At 35.3% G+C, this 21396-nt stretch overlaps 1 protein-coding gene across 2 annotated transcripts in view; it reads right to left on the bottom strand.

Moving 5' to 3' along the window:
- Positions 1-21396, bottom strand: part of MAGI2 (membrane associated guanylate kinase, WW and PDZ domain containing 2) — a 390999-nt gene that overhangs the window by 304871 nt on the left and 64732 nt on the right. Inside the window, exon 1 of one of the 2 annotated variants that reach the window (XM_051805039.1) lies at positions 18433-18528. The exons of the other annotated variant lie outside the window; for it this stretch is intronic. Within the exon in view, the coding sequence (XP_051660999.1) occupies positions 18433-18469 (37 nt within the window). The 5' untranslated portion in view covers positions 18470-18528. Of the gene's footprint in view, positions 1-18432; positions 18529-21396 lie in introns of those variants that run through there. 2 annotated transcript variants of the gene reach the window in all.

Genomic DNA, 21396 nt, shown 5'->3' with positions numbered 1-21396 from the left:
ATAGCAAGAACTAGCATCTGTTCCTACTGATGGTAACAGAGCAAATTAAAAGTACCTATATCAAATTGAAACATATCTAATTATACTATTTTCACTTTTATGGATGCAATTAATTACTATTTAAGAATTTGTAGCTCTAATAATTAGCATCAGAAAGCTGAACTCCCTGAAGAGTGTGGGTCAATGATTCTAGCTCCCCAGCTCTCAGAAATGTGAATATTCCTTATTTTTAATGATACTCTTTCTTTCCTTTTAAGCATCTTAGCATTTCTGCCCCTTCAAAGTTCAATTCAGGAGCTCTGCATAGCTACATACAGTAACACTATTCATACTAATCATCTCTCTTGATCCAAATCCTAACACATTGTTGGTTGTTTTTTATTTATTTGGATGGGGTTTTATTTCTGGCAGCACATGCCATCAATACAGTGGTCTCTTAATCCCAGTATGTAAAAGTGCTACTGCATTCAACAGTTGTAAAATCTGAGATGACTTTATAACTTGACAATTTACTGGAAGTGGTGTACATGACATACATACATTGACTGCTACATAGCTCATTCTGTGCTTGTCAAATGTGCTTGTCATGAAGTGTGGCTCATGTTCAGACAATTTAATTCTAGAAATCTTCATGTCAGCTTAGCTTCTCCTTATTTGAGCAGTGGTCAATACCTGTAGCTGAACAGTTTCTCTTAAAAATAAAATATCTTCATGAATCCAATACAGCACAGTATTTTGTATTTTTACTGTATGCTCTTACTCCTATTATACCTAGTAGCCCTAAAAGATTTAAAACACATTTTTGGAGGTATTATCCTTTTAGTCTCATTCCTTTTCTTGTGATCTCCTGAAACAGCAGCTGCTCTGTTTCTCAGGGTAGGGGAATAACAAGCAGTTATAATAACTAGTGTATAGTAGGTGTCCACCTTTGATGAAACTGAGTTTCTGAAAACTGTTAAATATAGTCCTTAGTGCTTGGGCTAACAAAACCATGTGTTCTTACCCCCACTCATGAAAGAACTTACATTCTGATTATAAGATGAAATCATGGTATTATTATCTAACACAGTATCATGGATTTTCAGGGGATATTGTTTTGTACAGTTTGGGAAAAACTCTTTAAAATCAATAGATATATTCATGTATGACCTAACTCTACACAACTGATACAAGTGGTTCTACACCAAACACCCTGATTTTCCTCCATGAACTGTCTATAGCAACACACTGGTTTAATGTTTAGTGGTAATGTGTGCATATATATCCCACATGATACAGTGAAAATCCATATTTAGAAGCACAAAGAGGCTAGCAGAGAACCTGGGAGAAGTGCTTATTCCCTATGTTCTTGTAAAAATAGGAAGAGTTTTGTGCTTTGTTTTTGTCTTCAGATTTGTAGTGCTTTTCTTTACTAACACAATACTGTTCTGCTGCTCCATCCTAATTTTAAGCTCTAAAAGGAATGGTAAATATCCACTGATGGTTTTGGACGTGTGCTGATACAACAGGCCTGTGCTGTACAAATGAATCTCCAAGGCTTCCTGTGCATTCAGCAGAGAGTTTTTAGTCAGACTGACCCTTCTAGCTTCTCCACTGACTTCAGAAGACATTTAGTATCAGTAGCCTCCTGCTTATGAGCCTCTAATATATGCTTAAAAGTTAGGCGAGGGGAGTCCAAGCTGAAGAGTTTCAGCACGAGGCCCCAGCTAAGGGGCTTTCACCAGATAAATCCAGCCAAGACCCTTCATGTCTTTGGCATCTTTTCCCAACAGACAAGTCCACCAAGAAACTCTCAAATGATCCAAACATCACTTTTCTGGAAGGTACTCAGCTATTAGGAGGGGACAGCTCACACTTTTGGCCAATTTAGCTGTCGATGAGTTGGATTCAAACAGATCATTGTGGCAACTTGTCCACTGGCTCAAGAATGAAAACTTCAATTAATTATGATTGTTTCAAAAAGATCTCTGGAGTTACAAAGAGTGAGAAAATCTCCTTAAACTCATCTGAAAACCATACCACTGACAAACCTGCACATTTCCAGCCAGTGCCCAATCCAACAAGTAGACTCTACTATCAGTACACTCAGATGATAATAGCTCACGAGAAGTTTGTCTACGAATAGAATCTGAATCAAAACATATAAAGATAGGTAACCAACAATAAGCCACAAGAATGTAAATTAGCTTCTAAAGTCTGAAAGTAAATTCTAAGCAGGATAAGCAATGATATAATAAAACAAAATGTCCTCAGCAAACATCTCTGACTTCACCCATTAGAAAGGATGTGCAGTGCGTGTTTGGCCTTGGGTAGAACACAGCACTTTTTCTCAGTGATACCCACTGCTCACCTCAAGAGCTCTACACTGATACATCATCAATGTTATGGGATGGCTGAAAATCAGCAATGAGCATCTGAGAAGCTAAAGAGCAAGAGAACATCAGCTCCATTTGACTCCTGTAGGAGAGAGATAAAACGTCAGTTTAAACCAATTCTGAAGACTAAATTAATCAGATTAACTGCACTTCAAACTGCATTAAAAACATGGTTATAGAAAACTGAGAGATGATTTTAAGACCTGTACCCTACCACTTCTCCTCTGCTGTTTGATTTTTATCCCCTAAACTATGGTTTTGTTTCTAGATAACACAAGAGGCATTAAAGACAATATTGTACTAATGAAAATCTGATAACTAATAATTTGGAAGTGACTTCCCTAAAGTTAACAAGTAAAATAATAATAGACCTCTCCTTTCTACTCCTGTAGTCAACAGCAAAACTAAAGTTCACTAAAATGGGAACATGATTGGGCACAAACATTAAAAAAGAGAACTACATCATAATCATCAATAGAGAGTGCTGTACCCACCAAGTCATGAGCTATGTCATGAAGTCACATATGTCCCAGTCATTTACATAACAACTGAGCACTTCCATTCTTTGGTGAAACTGAAGCAGAAACTTCATTTAAGCATTATTAATGAAAGATAGTATATCATAAAGATACATCATCATCAAAACTCAGGGAGTGCTGATCCATTACTTAGAAATAATTTATAAGGTTTAACCTTGGTCTCAACTTTACTAATATCAGTGAAAATTAAAATTTACTTCAGAGAAATCAGAGAAATTAAATATGTCTCAGAGATCACTCGCCCAAAGTTTAATGAAGTTCGGACATATAGCACAAATGTAGTAGAAACATTTGCACTCAGAGCAATAATGCTGAAAATCCACATAACAAAAAAAAAAAAAAAGAAAAAAGAAGTTAAATGTTTTTAATCTTGAAGAATGTGTAGGGGAGAGTTGTCTCCTTTGGGACACTTTTCAGCATTGTAATCCTTTCTAGGAAAAGATGGTGTCCCTACACTTACACTGCAGGGCTGACTTGCTACCACTGGTATTGTGATGGAGAACTGGAAGACAGGCAGCTTATTTTGGCTCAAGCTCCTTCCTTGTGTTTTTGCAGCACACAATATTTGTCACTGAGCTGCTTAAACATGAATACTGCTGTGCTCACTCAGTCCTAGTCAGGATATACTGCTGTAAGCACAATTGCCAAACCTCAGCTAATACTGCTGTTCTCCAGGGGAGAACAACAACGAGCTCTGGAAGGACAAGGCATCGCTGCAGTATTTTATGGGAACAGCAACACATGAACACATCAACACTAACAACATCAACTCTTGTGCCACCATGCTCAGCAGAAGGAAGGAGTCATCTACACCATGGGGAGTGACTTTTCTCCTCATTTACCAACAAGCCTCAGGTTTGCCACTCAGTAGGACTTCTTTTGTGCAGCTGTTGAACCAGCTCACATGGAGTAATGTTCAAATCATGTACCTTCTCTGACGGGTTACCAGATAGAATTTCAACCTTAACTCCCACTTTGTAGTACTAGTTTACCACAAACAGGCATGGAACTCAGGAAATCCCCCAGACAAAACTATCAACCCACAGGAAACATAGGTGCACCACTGGTAGAGCATCTTTGTCAGCATATCTTCAACGACTAAGTAACTAGAGCTCACATCAAACTGTGAATTTAATGTCTAATCTCCCCAGTTTAATACTAAGTTCATTGACTTATTAACTAGTTTTCTTAGTTTTAAGAAATTTTCTTGGTTTTGTTTGGTATTTTAAAAGACTGTGTTTCAAAGACTTTAATTTGAATTCCAGTATAAAAGCCTCCCTGATTTTAAAAGAAAATTACAATAACACTTTTTGAGGTTTTGAAAACCAAGTCAAGAACTAGTTGCTGAATTAGTTGACCTTGAGGAAGAAAAATTACTAGAACCAAAGTCTTTTTTGTTTTAGCTACAGTAAACAGTTTCCTGAAAGTAGAATAAAACAATGGCAGCAACAACAGAGCTTTGTTTGCTAACTCCACAGGAAGAAAGCATAAAGAAGAGGAAGAAGAAGAAGAAGAAGAAGAGTTTTCAATACACTGTGTTTGCTTAAGGCACAAAGCTGTCAAGGGCAGCAAGCATATTTTTATTAAAGTAGTAGATGCCTGTGTATCTAAATTATACTGGTTGGCTAAATTACATCTAATAAAGATAATAATTATACATGAAGTAATGCTATAATTACTGCATAAACCTACCTCTTGCATATCCATTGAATCTAATTTTTGCACTATGCATTGCTTGCACATCAATCTGTATAAGGAACATTGAATTTTAATGACACTTTATGAAGATTTAAGGATGTAAGAATTATGAGTGAAAATTGACCTATTTATTATTTAACTCACAGTTGTGTTTTCTGTGAATTTATTTTTATCTGTATAGAGAAAATTAATTCACCACCAATATGTTCTGTGATTCACAGGAGCTTCACAGAAAATGGAACTAATGATGATGATATATGTCCAGAAGTTCTGAATTCAAGTACATCTAATGAAACATTTCAACTCCTTGTTGAAATATTATTCAAAATATGTATGCAATAAAGCCTATTGCATGCCATGTACCAACAGAACGCAAAAGATTTCTTCCAAGTTTACTAGTCATCAACACTTTTAATAAGCCCTCTTATAAATTTATGAAGAATTTGGAAATGACTTGTTCATCACTAGAGGGAGTATGTTATATTCCTATCTGAAATGATCTATTAACAATCTAAATTCTGTATCACTTTTACATTTTTCCCTGTAATTTAACAAAACTTTAAAATAAATATACACCCATCTCTTATCTTTTCAAAGCAGGTCCAAATTGTCACTACTTAAGAAGGTAAAAGCACAGTATAGTGTGTTTAATTTTTGATCAGCTACAAATAAAAAATAATCAAGTTAAATGGGCTCAGCTGATGCAAATCTCCTGCAGGAACCAATTCTACAACTCCTGACATTCTGATTTATGGCTGTGGGGCTTTTCTTCTGAAATATATGAAAGAAAGAATGGAGTTATGAAGAAACTAACAATATGTAATCATATCTGCAACTATCATAAATAACAGCATTTTTATTGATTTATACCAGCCAAGAAGTCGACCTGTGGCTTTAAAAAAATTCAAGTAATTGAAATCAAGGTTATAAATCACATAGCACAATTTCCTCATACTTTAATATTAATTTCAGTCTAAAATTTTACAATAAATAATACTCTCTATCTTACTGCTGCTTTATCTGTCTTAGAATCCAATAAAGTCAAGGAATTCACTGCAGGTGAATTAGTTCTCTAACATCACAAAGCATCACTGTATCACCTATTAAACCTTCATGGATTCTTGTGTGGAGTTTCTTGTGGGATGTCGTTTTTTTTGAAGAATAAGTAAACTGTATGAGATCCATAAATATGCCCTCTAAGTAAAATTAGTAGACAAGTTGGGCAGATGCACCAGACTTCACAGAGAAAATGCTATGAAGATAAAGCTATTAGTATTGCAAAGGGAACTGGTTTTCCATGGTGGCCATCTCAATAAGAAATACATTTTATTGAATGAAATGGAACTCATTGTTCCCAAAGCAAACATCCTTAGATAAAACATAATGGATCCTAAGCTCTTTCAAAGGTATCCTCAATAGGAAGACACAAGAATAGAGAACAAATGTACAGTAAGTTCTCTGCCATCACGCTATGCTGCACTACCCCAGAAGGCCTTGTTTTATAGCAGCATGGATCTGTCTTCATTCTTTGGTTCTCTAACCTTGAATGTTGCTGACTATGTAGATGTGTTAATTTTTGACAACAGTTTCACCTAAGTTTATACTGTTAGATATTTTAATAGTAATTATGATTGCCCTTCTAACAAAGTAAAACCTACAATGACATAAATGTCCTCTTGTTGATCTTTCTTGAAAAAGTTGAAAGTCACAATGGTACAAAAGCTGAAACATATGTCAGTCTTACTTAAGTTCACTAACTCCATAATGGTAATGACAACACAGGTACAGTAAAACCTGATGCATAGTTATATACTAGAAATAAATTTACTAGCAATTAAAAATGGAAGGAAAAATATAAGAATCACGTATATATTCTTTTTCAAATGATCCTGCAGTCCCTAAAGATTTTGTGCTATTATATGAACAGATTTAAACACACAGAAAGTAAATGAACTCATAATATGTTGACTCTGTTACAGTAAGTAGAGTATAAACAGATAACAGGAAGATGAGAGACGGAAGAGTAAAGAAATCAGTCAAATCAGATGCAGGTCCAGGGTATGTATGTTCTAGAAACTTGCAATGGAAGGATTTAGTTAATATTTTGAATTTTACATTATGGAAGAGTGACTGATGTCTCCAATCATAAAATATTTTAAAAGCAGACATTTGGTTTAATGAATAATTATGTGCTTCATAAAATTTTTAGTACCATGATCTATCTAGTAGCAAGAAGCTGGCCATTCGATTGCACTGAGACTAAAAAAAAGGTGTATGTTTATAATAAAGAGGCTAATTAACAATTTGAATTATTATCATGTAGTTGATCCTCTGTATCTTTAAGGATTTGTCTTAATTGTTAAAAATGGTTGAAGAAATCTATCCTTTATGTAAGACAGAAGGTCAGACAAGGTGAACATAATGATCCCCTCTGGCTGTAGAACTTCTGACACTATGAATTCAGCACAAAGTTAGTGACGATTTTAGCTACAGAAGTATTAGTACACTGATTTTTGTGTAGTGTACCCCTACTCTTCCTCAAGCTGCCTCTCTCAAAGGCAGGTAATTGGATGAGATGGATACAGAAGCACCAGCTTCCAGCCATTTGAACAGCATACCTCTATCCATCCAGGGATAAATTACAGTGTCTGCAAGATGTACGACACTTATCTTGCATACTTGTATTTCGTGGATTTCAAGTTCCAGAGTCTAAAGACTTCTCAGTGCTGCTCAAGAACTGGTGACCAATCAGACTGCTAACTGTCACTCTCTGGTCATTCTTTTACTTTGCTTAAAAAAAAAGTCCACTGCTTCCAACTGAAACTTGATCTGCCAATAGATATAGAAGAGTTTTTTTAAGAGACATCCAAGAATGAGTGGTGAATTAATTTTCTCAGCCTAATGCCAAATATACAGAAAGAAAAAGTAGCCAACACTATCAATGAAAATACTAAGAGGGGGAAAAAAAATTACATCAGAAGTAATCAAGCATTGGAACAGGTATCCCAGAGAGACTGTATATCATTGCAGATGTTTGAAGTCACCTTAACAATGTCTTGAGCGACACGCTCTACCATCCAAGACAGTTATAACTTAGCAGTTGTTCCTGTTGGGAGTGGAGTGCTGGCTCAAATGATCTTCAGAGATCCTTCACAGGCTAATTATTAGATGATCCTGTGATAATAAAGTTTATCAATAAAAGCAGCCACTGCATCAATTACAAATGCCCAGGACTGTGCTGCCTTCCTGCAAGCAAAGTTTGAATGCATCATCACCACCAGACTTTGCTTCAGATTTTTGTGCTTTTGTATCTATAATAAAAACTTGTATTTAGAAGAGATCATTCCTATTCCTCTCCCTATGTGGGAGATTGTCTAACACAACTCCCAAAACAGGTAGCAGATTTCTCAATAACTATGCCATGTGCACTGAAGTCTATCATGAGTGCATAATTACACCTATCCCTTCTTGTCCCCATCTGCCTGGTAAACAGGAATATTTAAGAAAATGTTACCTGATGTAAAAATGGAGCCAAGGAATATATTATAATTTGGTTACAGTAAGCCAATCAATGGGAATCAAAAATAGGAAATGAAGATTATTATATTTTAAACAATGATCTGGTTCTTTATGAGAAACAATGTTATTTGCCTTCTGCTAACAGATAAAGTGCATAATAAAAAGTGAAATATTATATAAAAGTAACCACAGTAATGTTTATTGAAAGAAGATATGCAAGATCTTCAGCACTCTGCTTTTCTAAGGCCCCGCAGGAGCCCTGAAGGAACTCATCCTTGGTAATTAGTATTAACAGAAGGCATGTTACCAACACAACAGGCTGTACACAATTGTAAAGCTATATGTTTTCCAAGGCATGCTGATGTTACATCATACTCATAATAAGGAACAGGACACAGATGAACCTAAAATCTCAACCTATAAAGCCATCTCCCTTGTGCTGTGGCATAATGATTCAGTTTTGTTGAACAGGGAACACAGAAGTAACACAAACAGGTTTATAAGTATACTATGATTTTTTTATACATAAAACTATTTTATGCTGTCAAAGAAAACTAATGACTGGATTGAAGCTTACCTCAAATGGCACCACAACACAGTAACATAAAAAGGGCCCTAGAGGGAATATGTAATTTCTCCATTTTCCTTAACCTGCACGATGGTACAGATGTGAAGGAGACTTAACATTTTCCCATCGGTAACACACTTCTTTACTTTTCTTTAATTAACAGATTTGAAATTAACTTTTCATTCTCCATGGACTTCTTGATTCTGCAGCTTATTTAACAAGATACTTTGATGATGAAATGAAGAAGGTTTGCAAAAGATCCTTACTGAGAATTCCACGTTTCTGTTAAAAAGGTTTTGAATGAGCTACCCATTATTATGTTGGTGGTTACAAATTTATAAAATGTAGCTGTTTTGCCAGAAAAACATATCCAATATATGAAGAGGTACTTTTCAAATGCACAACTTTGCTTTTTTATGAAATGCTTATACAAGGCTATTTTATTTTTGGAAGAGATAATATTTTTGCTGACATTTTGTATTGAGGTAAAATAAATATAGTGTGGCAGATCCTGTAAAACTTAACATCATGTTATATTTATTCATCGAATGATGTCTACACATTGGCTACTAGGAAAAATACTATTTCTCTTCTGATTGGGAATTAGTTTCTACTTGGAAAAAAGAGAATGTCTTGTAATTTCATCCTTCTTCCCATTTCACATCCTAGAGTTTTAATCTGCATTCCACAAGGTGCTGTTGAATGATTTTACTTCACATGCTTTGCCACAAAAACATGACCAGCAGGAAAAAAGGTAATTAATCATAGAATTAATCATACATTGATGTTTTACCAAGGCTGAGATTAAATTACATAATTCTATCATATAGGCCCTGTTTGTAACTTTTAAAGTTAAATAAAAGCAATGACCAGAGAAATAAACCAGTGCAAAGTACACAGCATAAAACTACAAGCAAAACATACTTTACAAATGACTGAAAGCAGAAAATGGCATGAAGTTGGCAAAAGAAGTCTCAGTGCACGTGACAGTTCATCTAAAATATGGACAATACAACTAATGTAACTGTTTTTAGCAATGCAATATTGAATAAAAGAATGAAGTTTTTTAAATGTGTTACCTAAAATGTTTAAACTCCAGAGTTCAGAGGAATTCAGTTAAAGTACTGGAAGCCTTTTTAGCCTTGAAAGATGAACAAGAAAATATCACCTTATGCCCGAAGTACAAACATTTTCCCCACTGTGTTTAGAGGTACCCAGTGTCTTTCCTCGATATACTAGGCTTTTTCATATCACAAGTATTTTTTCCCCCCAACATCCATTCCTTCAGAAACATAATGACAATTCATTGTATAAATTTTCTACACCAGTCGGAATATGATCTTCTAAATTTAGTTCACAGTATGAAGGGAAATAATTTCACCTTCATGCAGTAAAAGGTACTATTATACCATTTTATGTCACATAATTAGAAATATTCCAGATTTCAGATTGGTTAGCAATATGCAGAAAGAGATAAAAATTAAACCCAGCTTGTTAATTTAGTTTATTTTAAGATAACTAATGGGAAAATGAAAAAATGAAACTTTGCTTCTTATGTTTCAAAATTTTTTCTATTATTATTTTCACAATAGTTTACTACAATACAAAGCATTACCAAAAATGCTTCAGTTAAAGTGTTCAAAAAGTGTTGTCATCCCACAGTGCAGTTTGACACACAAAAACTTGGCCTAAAATAAATGCAAGGCAGGGAGCAATGCACATACTGCACCTGTTATGAAATTACTGTCTATTTTCACTCTGTTTCCTTATAAAACTCCATTCTTGTTTAATACCTGTGGATAGGTCTGCTCTGAAAACTGCAAACACAATGCTCTTCTACACATAAGAAAACAACAAAACTAAGGTTGCAGAAGGAAAAATATCTTGTGCCTTCTGCTACCATGTGCTATTGAAAGGACCAGCTTTCCAGTCTCTTCTCATTAACTTCTTGATTTTTCCCTCTAAATGTGATGTTCCGTATCAATCCAACAGGTACTGGAATGAGCTCACCCATATATATTCAATGTACATTGACTATATAGCCTGATATAGTGTACACAGACTCATTAGCCTGAACTGCTGACCCAGAGGTGACATCTTCATAAGCCATTTGCATTAGTGAAGCAGTTAGAATGTGCCACCTAGAGCCACCACTGCAGATTTCAGCTGAGTTTGAGAAACAGGATAAAAAGACTGAAACAAAATGCTCAGAAATTCTGGGGTTTGTATTTTAAAGTTTTATTTAGAAAACACCTATCATTCAGGGGTCTAATATGTAAATATAGCACAAATGCACCAAAACTTCAAACTTTACTGGGATCTTGTCCTAGACTTTGAATGTACAAACTGAATTATGTTTTCGTTTAACTTTTAGGATACAACCACTCTCACACGTGAAAAATCCTCTTAAAGTCTGTTCTGTTTTATTTTACTCTACTCTAGTTTTTTCATCATCATATTATGTCAGTAACAGTGGCAAAATTATTAGTACTTATTTCCACAGCATGAAAACGCTGGGATAGATTGAAAAGTTATTCAAGCTAAAAATTAATAATAATCCATTCTTGATATCTTTATGTTACCCTGCAGTGTTAGAGAAATAATGGGTGAGGTAGTGAATACTGGAGCTGGTGTTTCATTAGAGGGAGATCACAAAAAACACTCTTTCAACTCCAAAAGAATTTTCATATGATTATATACACTGAGATGTCCACCCTGAACCCAACATTTAAGAAATGCATCTTCTTAAGTGTCTATAGCGACTCTGCTCATGTTACATGTGACAGACCAAGCAAGTGCCACCTACTGTCTAACTGCGTAAATAAGTTGGGGATGACTAACTTTTGTTCAGATTACTTTCCCCAAAATGGGCTCAGAATCTAGTTAACCAGAAAGCAAAGACATACATTGAAGACAAATGGAATGTCCACAAGACATGCTAACAATTTTCAAAATAAAGTGCCAAGAGGTGAAAAGTGTGCAAAAATTCTTTTTGGGTAGACTTTAGCAGAACAACCAAGATATCTCAGCATTGTCTGCTCACTTCATAGTAGCTTATTAATTCCTTAAGGATAATTTAAAGTGAAAGTCTGGAAGAACATTGCTACTTCTATCACCATTTGCAAAGATGTATACAGTTTTTTTCACTCATTATCATAAAGATGAGCATCATAAGGTGAAATAGCTACATTTGCTTATTACATATTACTGCTGAGTTTTATATGACAGATTTGTCTGCAATACAGATGAATATATACTAAGTATCTATATTATAAAAATATGCCTGTAACATATAACAATCTTTCCTTATTCTAGATTTGTTTGAAAACATAAATTCTGCTGATCTTTCCTGAAATTTTTTCACTATGTAAGTGATTGTCTGCTTTCATCAGATTGGATTTTAAATATGCAATCAACTGAAACATACGTGAAACCCCCTGAAGGCAATTCCATTTAAGGACTCTGCATCAGCCATGTAAAAATATTTCTCCTGAGACTTTAAAAGACTTTGACTGCTCTGAAAATAATTCCACCTACTCAGGAAGAGAAGGAGGACTAATTTCGGATTCCATGTCTATGGCCAGCTAGAGGAGCTATAAATATGCCAATTTATGGGCACAAATAGCTCACTCCTGAGGATGGACATGTTGAGCACATTGTAAGAAGGCAGAAGTTCTCTCTCCTGTAGAGTAATTCTGCAGACATTTACTGTCATTGCTGCAATTTTTAAAGGCAGTGCTGCTTCGCCTCCTCTCTGTGACCTTCTTCTTCTGAAGGGATCATATATCTACGTGCTTGTACAATCTTTAGCTCATAGGAATGAGAAATTTAAAACACTGACGTTATCTTCTTCTGCTGAAAAGTTGCTGAGTCCAAAATCAGAAACACTTCAAGCTACAGATAGCAGACAAGCACAGGATAGTAAAAATAACAATAACAAGACTGAGACTGACTGCTTGCATTTACAGGGTTCTTATCTTTTATTATCACCTGAATCATTGACAGACTAGCTGGGATACTGCTCCAAAGGTGCGGTTTGGGCAGAACCCTGACTGATACTGCTCTCATCCTGCTTGTTTGCATAAAATGACATTTTAGAGTTTGAGATGTCTGCAAGTATCCATGGACTATTACAATTGCCTCAGTTCTAAATATTTGTGTTACATGTCTAATACATTTCACTAAAGAAATGGCAATACACAAAATTCCACTCTAAATAGTGAGGGACAATTTAGTCCCTGCAGATCATGTTGTCTGGATTAGACTCCTGTTATGTCTCTGTTCCTGCAACTCTCTGTTTCATATCACAATCCCAACTGAAAATACCCTTCACCACTACTTACCCCATTTCTTCTCAATTCCCTCTTCTCCCTCTTTATCATTTAATTCTTATGGCTTGTTATTTTAATTTGTAAAGCATCTGGGGAAATAGTGTGCACTAAAGATTATCAACAACTTTTTTTTGTCTTACACCTATACAAGTGCAGTTCTTTTTACATAAATTGCATGCTCATTTTGAAACACTCATCCTGTAACTCTAGTAGCACACAAACACTTCATAAACAGTCCTCAGGGGCTGAATAATGGAACAACATGGATGGACTACAATAGAATGACCACACAGTAAAGGTTAACATGATCCTGCTAAGAGCAATACCTAGAACATTTACAACATCAAAATTAATTAAGCAGGCACATATTCAGCTGCATCTTTTCTATCATTATCTCTTCGCCCTTAACACAACCTCTAAGAGATACAAATATCTGTAGATACAAACACTAGTTCAGATGTCTTGGTAAGCCTCCATTACATTGGCAGTCTTAGTGCCATTTTAGAGACTTCCAAAAATTCAGCTCTTCGGCTGGTTTCCTATTTTGTGATGATATTTCCACTTATTTACTGCTGACTGAGGAATTTTCAAATCTATTTAATCTGCTTGATAAAAAGAAGAAAATAACAATAATGCCATTCCCCACCAGAACCAACAGTCAGACACTTTTCTAGATATATGGAAGTACTGATTCATATGTTGGCCTTATCCTATATAGCAGACATCAGTTTTTTATTTCCTGGAGAGGCAGGAAATCAAATGCACAGTCTGGTATGGAAGAGATTACATGGTTTATGGGAACCTATTCCTCTGTAAGAAGAATCTGAGAGCTATGACAGCTTCTACATGATAACGTATAAAGGCCAAATCCACTCCTAGTGTAAATCCAATGGCTTCATAACAACAAAAACTATTTAGTCCATGAGTCTTGATTTCCTTAAATATAAATTAAATTTCACATTTCAAACAACTGCAGTAAGTCTTCTGTGGGTTCAGCTCTGTGCTTTCAGAAACATTTGCCTTTCACTGAAATTTAGGGCAGGCTAGATTTTCACAGATGGAAATATATGGTTGCAAACACCTGACAATACGATGTTACATTAATTACAGACTGTCTATAGACCTCACAGGGAGATAAGAACCTTCAAAACCACTTCTTCCCAAACAGGTACATGTGCACCTTTAGATTTTACTTTCAAGGAAGTCCAGTGTCCTTCTGCTCAGAAAACATTGTGTATAAACCACTGCAGAACAGAAGGAGACCAGTACCACAGATCTGGCCACGTGCAGGGTGCAAACTGGGTGTGAAAGAAAGGTAGAAATCCTTTGGGAAAGGCCTGATTCTCCTCCGTCTCCCATATATACATTCCTGCCCCAGCCTCTGTGGTGATCCAATCTGGGCTCTGTGACTATGTGGCCTCAAAATGTTTGGAGAACTCAAGTCCATTAGCACTTGTTTGTGCAACTTGTGGATATATAGGTTTGGGAAACTATCTCTGAAAAGGTTTCAGAAAGAGTAAGTATTTCAGTCTGAGGTGTGGGGTGACAGTCAAGGTTGGTAGTACAGTGACTTTCTTTATTAGATACTTTCACCCTCTCCACTTTATTCCTGAGAAATGTATGTTGGTATTGGTCACTGTGGGTCAGGTCCCTGAAGTGCAAAGCAGAGAGTACAGGGAACAGAATGCAGACAGGATTCTGTTCCAACACCAAACAAAGGTCCACCTCTTGGACCTCAGTACACTGAGTTATGCCCCAAGCACTGGGATTTTAAGGACATGTTAGAAATTGGGTTTTAAAAACAAGTTACGTATGATGCAATCAGCAATGGCAAATTTTGTTTTAAATTACTCTGCTGAGTATTGTGAACCATGTCTTGATCCTGAACTGCTGAAATCATGGGAACTTTATCATTGTCTTCAGTCCATATGGGATAAAGGAGAAAGAAAATCACAGAGCTCAGCAATGCAAATGTGCACAGTTTGTGCACACACCTCTTTAATTTAAGGCATAATTTACCTTTTGTCCAAAACCATATAAGACAAATTCAAATTTTGTACATAACTGATCTATTCTAAAGCAAAGACTAGGACATTTCTATTACTAATTTTTATATTTTTGGAAGTATCATACCATGCCACCTGCAAAACAGACAAGGGAAAACTACAAACCATCATGTACCAAATATTTTGATATAGGTATATTACAAAAAATCCAACACTCTTAGTCAGTCAAAATAGTACTGAAAACAGTTCTACTCAAAGTATATTATTTTAAACAGGTTATACTTATTACTGCATTTTATTTCAATGCTCAATTTATGTGCATTTTATATGCATTCTGTAGAATGCTCCACACACATGTATATATTTTTATAAATCCTGCAACAAAAAGCCCAGCCAGAGCTATGTATAGAGCTCATCAACACCAAAACTGAACTCTCTTCCTTAAAAAAGCAAGAAGAAATAAAGAGAACTGTTGCATAATCATAAACTAACCTGGCAAAACCAGACTTAACTTTTGTTTGTTTTTTAAAGTCCTCAATACAATGGATGTCCTAGGGGAGCAGACAGGACTTAACTATCCATGCATGTCTACTGATTTCAAACAAAAAGGAAATTTGAACTTAGGATGCACAAATGATGTCATCTGACCAGACAGGATGTCAGACCATGGTTCAGTCTAGATTACTCACAGATTCTGACAAATATTTGCATGTTATGTATTTCTTAATTATTGCCGCATGATTGAAATACAGTGTCACTCTCCACTCCTGAGATAATAAGACAATAAAATCCATAAAGTGTATTAATTGAGACTGCCATCAATTCTCTCTCTAGCAAGGGAATGGTTACCAGAAACTTGTACTTCAATGATTTACTCTTCACTATCCACTTTTGGAAAAAAATGTCTAGATGTTCTACTATAAATAGGAGAAGTTTGTAAAAAGCCTTTACAGAAATGCAGTGAACACCTGGTATTAATAGTAACAGATCCCTCAAAGACAGTCATACACTTTATCAGCTGGTTTCAGTCTCCATAAGATCTTGTACTGGATAAGAACATTTTCTTTGGATCAGGTTTTAATTAATTTCCCCCTATTTTTACCTGTTTATGTTTAAATCCCATTTAGACCTGATCATTATTCTTGGCAACATTAAAATAGACCTCACAATTGTTTTTAAAAGTAAATGGAAAAGAGAAACAAATTCAGACCATTCAACTGTAAATTCCAATTCCCTAGACATAATTCACCTTGATATGATTGGTGTAATGTACGTGCAGGAAGACCTAAAGTATGGGCAAGTATGCTATTCTATTACTACATATGATTATTTCTGAGTATCTGTAATATTCATTACAAATGATGCTCTTACTGCATACTTCATTCAGCAGTCTCAGAGATGGGTTAAGATTTATTCCTTCTATTCACAGAACTGCTATATAAAGACACAGACACATGAAATGAGCTGCCCAGTGTTATTCATTCTCTGAGCAGCTAGAAATAGTCTGAAGCCTGTAGCAGGAATAAAAAGAGAATTTGTGCTTTTGATGAGCGGGTTTTGCACTAGACCCAGAAGAACAGAGATTTCTCAAATATGATGAGAAGGAGAGGAAATGCAGGAGGTAATAGCTACTTTGTTGGATGGGTTGTCTCCAATATAATTTAGAAAATGCGGGCATTTTTTACAGTGGAATATTTCTGAAAGATTGAGGTGGAATGGTTGATTTTTTTACAAGAGATGCTTTCTACAGCAGCAGGACAAGGCAGGCTCTAATTCACTAGTGAACTCAGCACAACACATAAGCCAATTAAACTCACATCACATATTCCACTTACTCAAACCATGAGCATACAGCCATAATAAATCTAATTACAATGTGAGGATGTAATAGGCAAAGGCTATTGTTTATATAGGAGACCAGAGTCTCTCTTTTTTTCTTTACTATTTTTTAAATTTTCTCAGTTTCACTTAAGGAACTGTCATTTCATAGCTTTGTTAATAAAACAGAACCTGAAACTGTGGTCTCTTCTCACATTTCTTTTTGTGGAAGCATAAAAGAATTTTTTAATTTGTAAGATAGCTCATGCACCTTTCCAGTATAATCTCCTATAAACAGGGTAGTCCTTTAAAAGCCAAATGATGGTCCTTCAAATTAAACTTCTAATTATCAAATAAAAATTTCCAACAAAGGACAAAGCTAGCACTGGGACACAGCACTGCAGAAATCATCAATATTGCAGAAATCATATTTTAATCTCCTTTCTGAGGTTTTATCAGGAATACCAATAGGCAAAAAGAAAATGTTAGCATTGTCTCTTGAAGTTCCATTCAGGAAATAGAGTAAAAAATGAGTTCAACCAGTGAAGAAATATGATTTGGTCTCTTCAGTATAAGTGATATTACTGAGTTTCATCTATTTTCAATATTTCAATTTCTCTGATATAAAAAAAATATTATTAGACAAGAAACATGGATAAATTGTAAGTCAGGATATTATAGTTCACAAATTTTCACAGCTACAACAACTAGCCTGTGAATGGTAAATTGTTTTACAGCCAGATGACTGAAATAAAGTATAAAACGGATTTAAGATGATGTTTAAAATGTTCTGAAAAAAAATACAACCACAAAACAGTCACCAGTCTCAACTTTCTCATATGCTCCTAGAATATTTATAGAAGGTTGTTGATAAGGTAAGAATAGTTTGTTATATTGTGGCTTTGTTTGGTTGATTTTTTAGTGGTTTATTTGTTTTGTTTTGGTTTGGGTTTTTTTGACTAAGAAACATTAAGAAATCATCCTGATTTCATGAGAGAGTTACTTAAGTTAGATTTAACAGCGACAAACCCTTTATAAAATAACTGTTATTTCTTTTTTTTTTTCTTTGAAAAGAAACACTTTGAAAGAATAAGCAATTCTCTAGAGTACTTTGACTGAAAAACTAAGAAAATCTTAATTACTACAGTGGAAGATTCTTCAACTGGAAAGACAGCTTCATTATAATTAAAGTGCATTGTCAGAACATGTCAATTGAAGAAGTTGTAATAAATGTGTGGAAATAAACCATTAGCATTTTAATATTTCATCCCTATTCATTTTGGCTTATATATTATATTATCTTATGTAATTAATATTGTATATTTGCTATTGAAATATTCCCAAATACAACCCACAAACCCATCAACTTTGACTTCCCAGTCTAACTGCAATGAATAAAAATATCAATATCCTTAGTTTTACATAGGAAAACTTCTGTGACCAGCTGTGTAGTAGTTCTAAGAAATAATTAGCCCTCAATTTTAACGAATAAGTTTTCATCTCCGACTTATACATGATTAGGTAAAATCCAAATGATCCATTGATTTGTTTAATTCATTTAAATGAAAACTGAATCACCTGCAGATTGCTTCCACCAGATGAGATGCTGCTTCATGTTTGCACAAATTTTGTTTCAGGGCACTGCTTTGAGTCCAGTTGGACTTTGAGTGTGCTTCCTAATGCATTTCCAAGGAACCCCTGAGAAGAAAGCAATAAAATATATAGCAACCAAGTGGAAGCACCCTGTCCTAGAAGGAAGCTTTCTGTTGACCAAGTATATAAACTAATGTAAAAACTAAAGAGCCTCTGGCATAGCTTAGGCAGGAATTCTGAAATCAACCTCGCTATTTACACATGTAGCCTAAAATCCAGTTTACTAGTGCTTTTGTACCAGTTTTCTATCTTCTTTTTTTTTTCTTAATTTCAATAGTTTTAATGAGGTAAAGGGTTTCTCTATCTGTGAACTGGATTGAGAAAGAGATGTAACATCTGACAAGAACCGGTCAAAGCCACCCAGAAGCCTTGAAACCATTCCAGAGGGTATAACACTGTGTCAAAGGAGATGAGGAAGAGGAAGAGAAGATGAAGATAGTGGTCTTTGAGACCTCTGACTCAGCTTTGGGTGGTGTGTCAGGGATAGGGTGAGGGTGGTACTATGGGAGGGATGGTTTGGGAAATGGGTGTAACAGATGAGGTAATGTTCAAATACAGTAATTAGATGATAGTATGAAGTTGTAACACCTATGTTGTTCAGCATGCACACTTTGGAAAATATTCCTGTGCATCTGGCATGCTGTAATAAATGAGGGTTTTTTGCTTTCTAGTACTCAAAAAGAGTTTTAGGGAGTTATTTTCTGTCTTTTAAGGCATCATACACAATGCCTTACTTCTTCAAAACCTTGCACTGTGCCCTGATATCACCTAGTCTATAAAGCACGTAAGAATGTCTTTATGATAATAAACACTGTCTAATCTTTCTGTGTCTTCCTCTCTAGGGCTATTTTTCTACATTGTCATCCATCTTTGAAGACTTGCTTTGATATGTCTAAGATTAATGAGGCATTTATATTCAGTTTAGATGCTACGGAAGTTAACATTGTTTCTTCTGTCATGGAACAAAAATGAGCTAATTAGTGACCTTCATATTTTGGATTAAAAATGACTTTTTTTTTTTTTTTAATTGAAACATAACAGAGCACACTGAGCCTACAACAAAAAATGTTTAAAGATCAACTGATCTATAACAAAACTGTAGCACAATTCTCTGGGAGGAGGGAAAGGAAGGATGGGAAGGTGACGAAAGAAGCATGGATAGCTACAATTCTGATTACAGCTATGCAAATAATTGACTTTTTATGGTTGAATTTGAAAAATATTTGAAAAAAATCCCTTTTTACATTGTGTGGATCGAGTAACTATTGTTAATCAAAATGAGATATGTAATTTTGCTTTCCAAGCTTATAATAGGTTTAAAAAATAACACCTTGATTAACTTTTGTTTTCCTTTCAATACAAGCATAATTTCGAAACAGAATCCTACAAATACTTCAGTGAATATTTTTCCTTTTTTTTTTCCCCTTTTAGGCTGAAAGCATTCCATGTTATTTCATAAATGGTTATAGTTTCAAAGTAAAATGATTGTATCTATAATAAGCCATAGGACAGTTAAAATCAACCAACCAACCAACCAACATGGAGAGAGATAAAGAACAGAGAAAGAGAAAGAAAGAGAAAGAAAGAAAGAGATGGAAAGGAAAAGTAGGGATGAAAGAAAAAGAAGAAAAAGGGGAAAGGAGAGGAAAGAAAGGAAATCAAGGAGGAGAAAGACACGAAGAAAGGAGAAAAGGAGAAAAAGAAAAATCCATTCCAACCTCTTTTCCAATATTTGCTGCACCCTTATTCTCTGTGCCTGCTATCATGCATGAGAACTGCCAAAACAAGACCTGTAAAGTCCAAGGCAGCTTAAGAAGCAATACTAAAGAATATGTTTTGTTTTCTCTTATATACAAAATTATCTGAGTAAATTTGATGAAGAGCTGCAGATTTTAAATACACAGTTATTGTGTGGCTTTCTGAGATTCTGTAAATGTGTTAACAGCATTTCCAAGGACAGTAGTCTCTTTTTTCTTAGCATATTTAAAAATAATTTTTCTTTTTTTGCTATAATTGTTTCTAAGCAGTAAGTTGGAAAAACAATTTTAGGGTTTATAAAGTCCCATTTGAAAGAAGTTTTGAATATAAACTGATCAAAATTTACACACCTCCCTGTGCACTACAGGGATGAACCATTTCAGAATCAACAAGCCAATTCATAAATCATCATCTGGTATTACTAATTGTGTTAGCTGAGCTATCTATCTTAGGCTGTAGCACTATCTCAGTCAGGCTGAAAACCACAGGAATCATAGACTAATATCTTCAAACCACAAGAATCATAGACTGAAAACAGTGAAACTCTTTGCAAAAGGAAAATTAGAGAAGTCATGGAGAACCTCTACTGGACCTGTTCCCTTCTTACACTCCCTAGTTTTGCTTTATTTTGTGGGTTGTTGTTTCTTTCATTTGTTTGCTCTGGGTGAGACTGGAGGGGAGAAGGACCTCATCACTCTCTTCAACTACCTGAAGGGAGGTTATAGCCAGGCGGGGGTTGGTCTCTTCTCCCAGGCAGCCAACAATGGGACAAGGGGACATGGGCTCAAGCTCTGCCAGGGGAGGTTTAGGTTAGATGTTAGGAAGAAATTCTTTACAGAGAGGGTAATCAGGCATTGGAATGGCCTACCCAGAGAGGTGGTGGATTCACCATCCCTGGAGGTTTTTAAAAAGAGATTGGACGTGGTCCTTAGTGCCATGATATAGTAATTGGAGTTGGTTCAGGGGTTGGACTTGATGATCTTGGAGGTCTTTTCCAACCCAATCTATTCTATGATTCTATGATAATGACTGAAGGAGGGAAATAGCCAAATTTGGGGAGAAAATCTTTTGCTCAACCTGCAGATCTGAGTACATATGTGGTTGGGTGTTACTGCCATCTGAAACTGTCAC

This window comes from Manacus candei, unplaced genomic scaffold (assembly GCF_025592945.1).
Source record: "Manacus candei isolate 608988 ecotype Guabito, Panama unplaced genomic scaffold, ASM2559294v1 h1tg000063l, whole genome shotgun sequence".
In the NCBI taxonomy this organism is placed as follows: Eukaryota; Metazoa; Chordata; class Aves; order Passeriformes; family Pipridae; genus Manacus; species Manacus candei.
The sequence above is the reverse complement of the archived record's forward strand: the minus strand, read 5'-3'. Positions and strand labels throughout refer to the sequence as shown.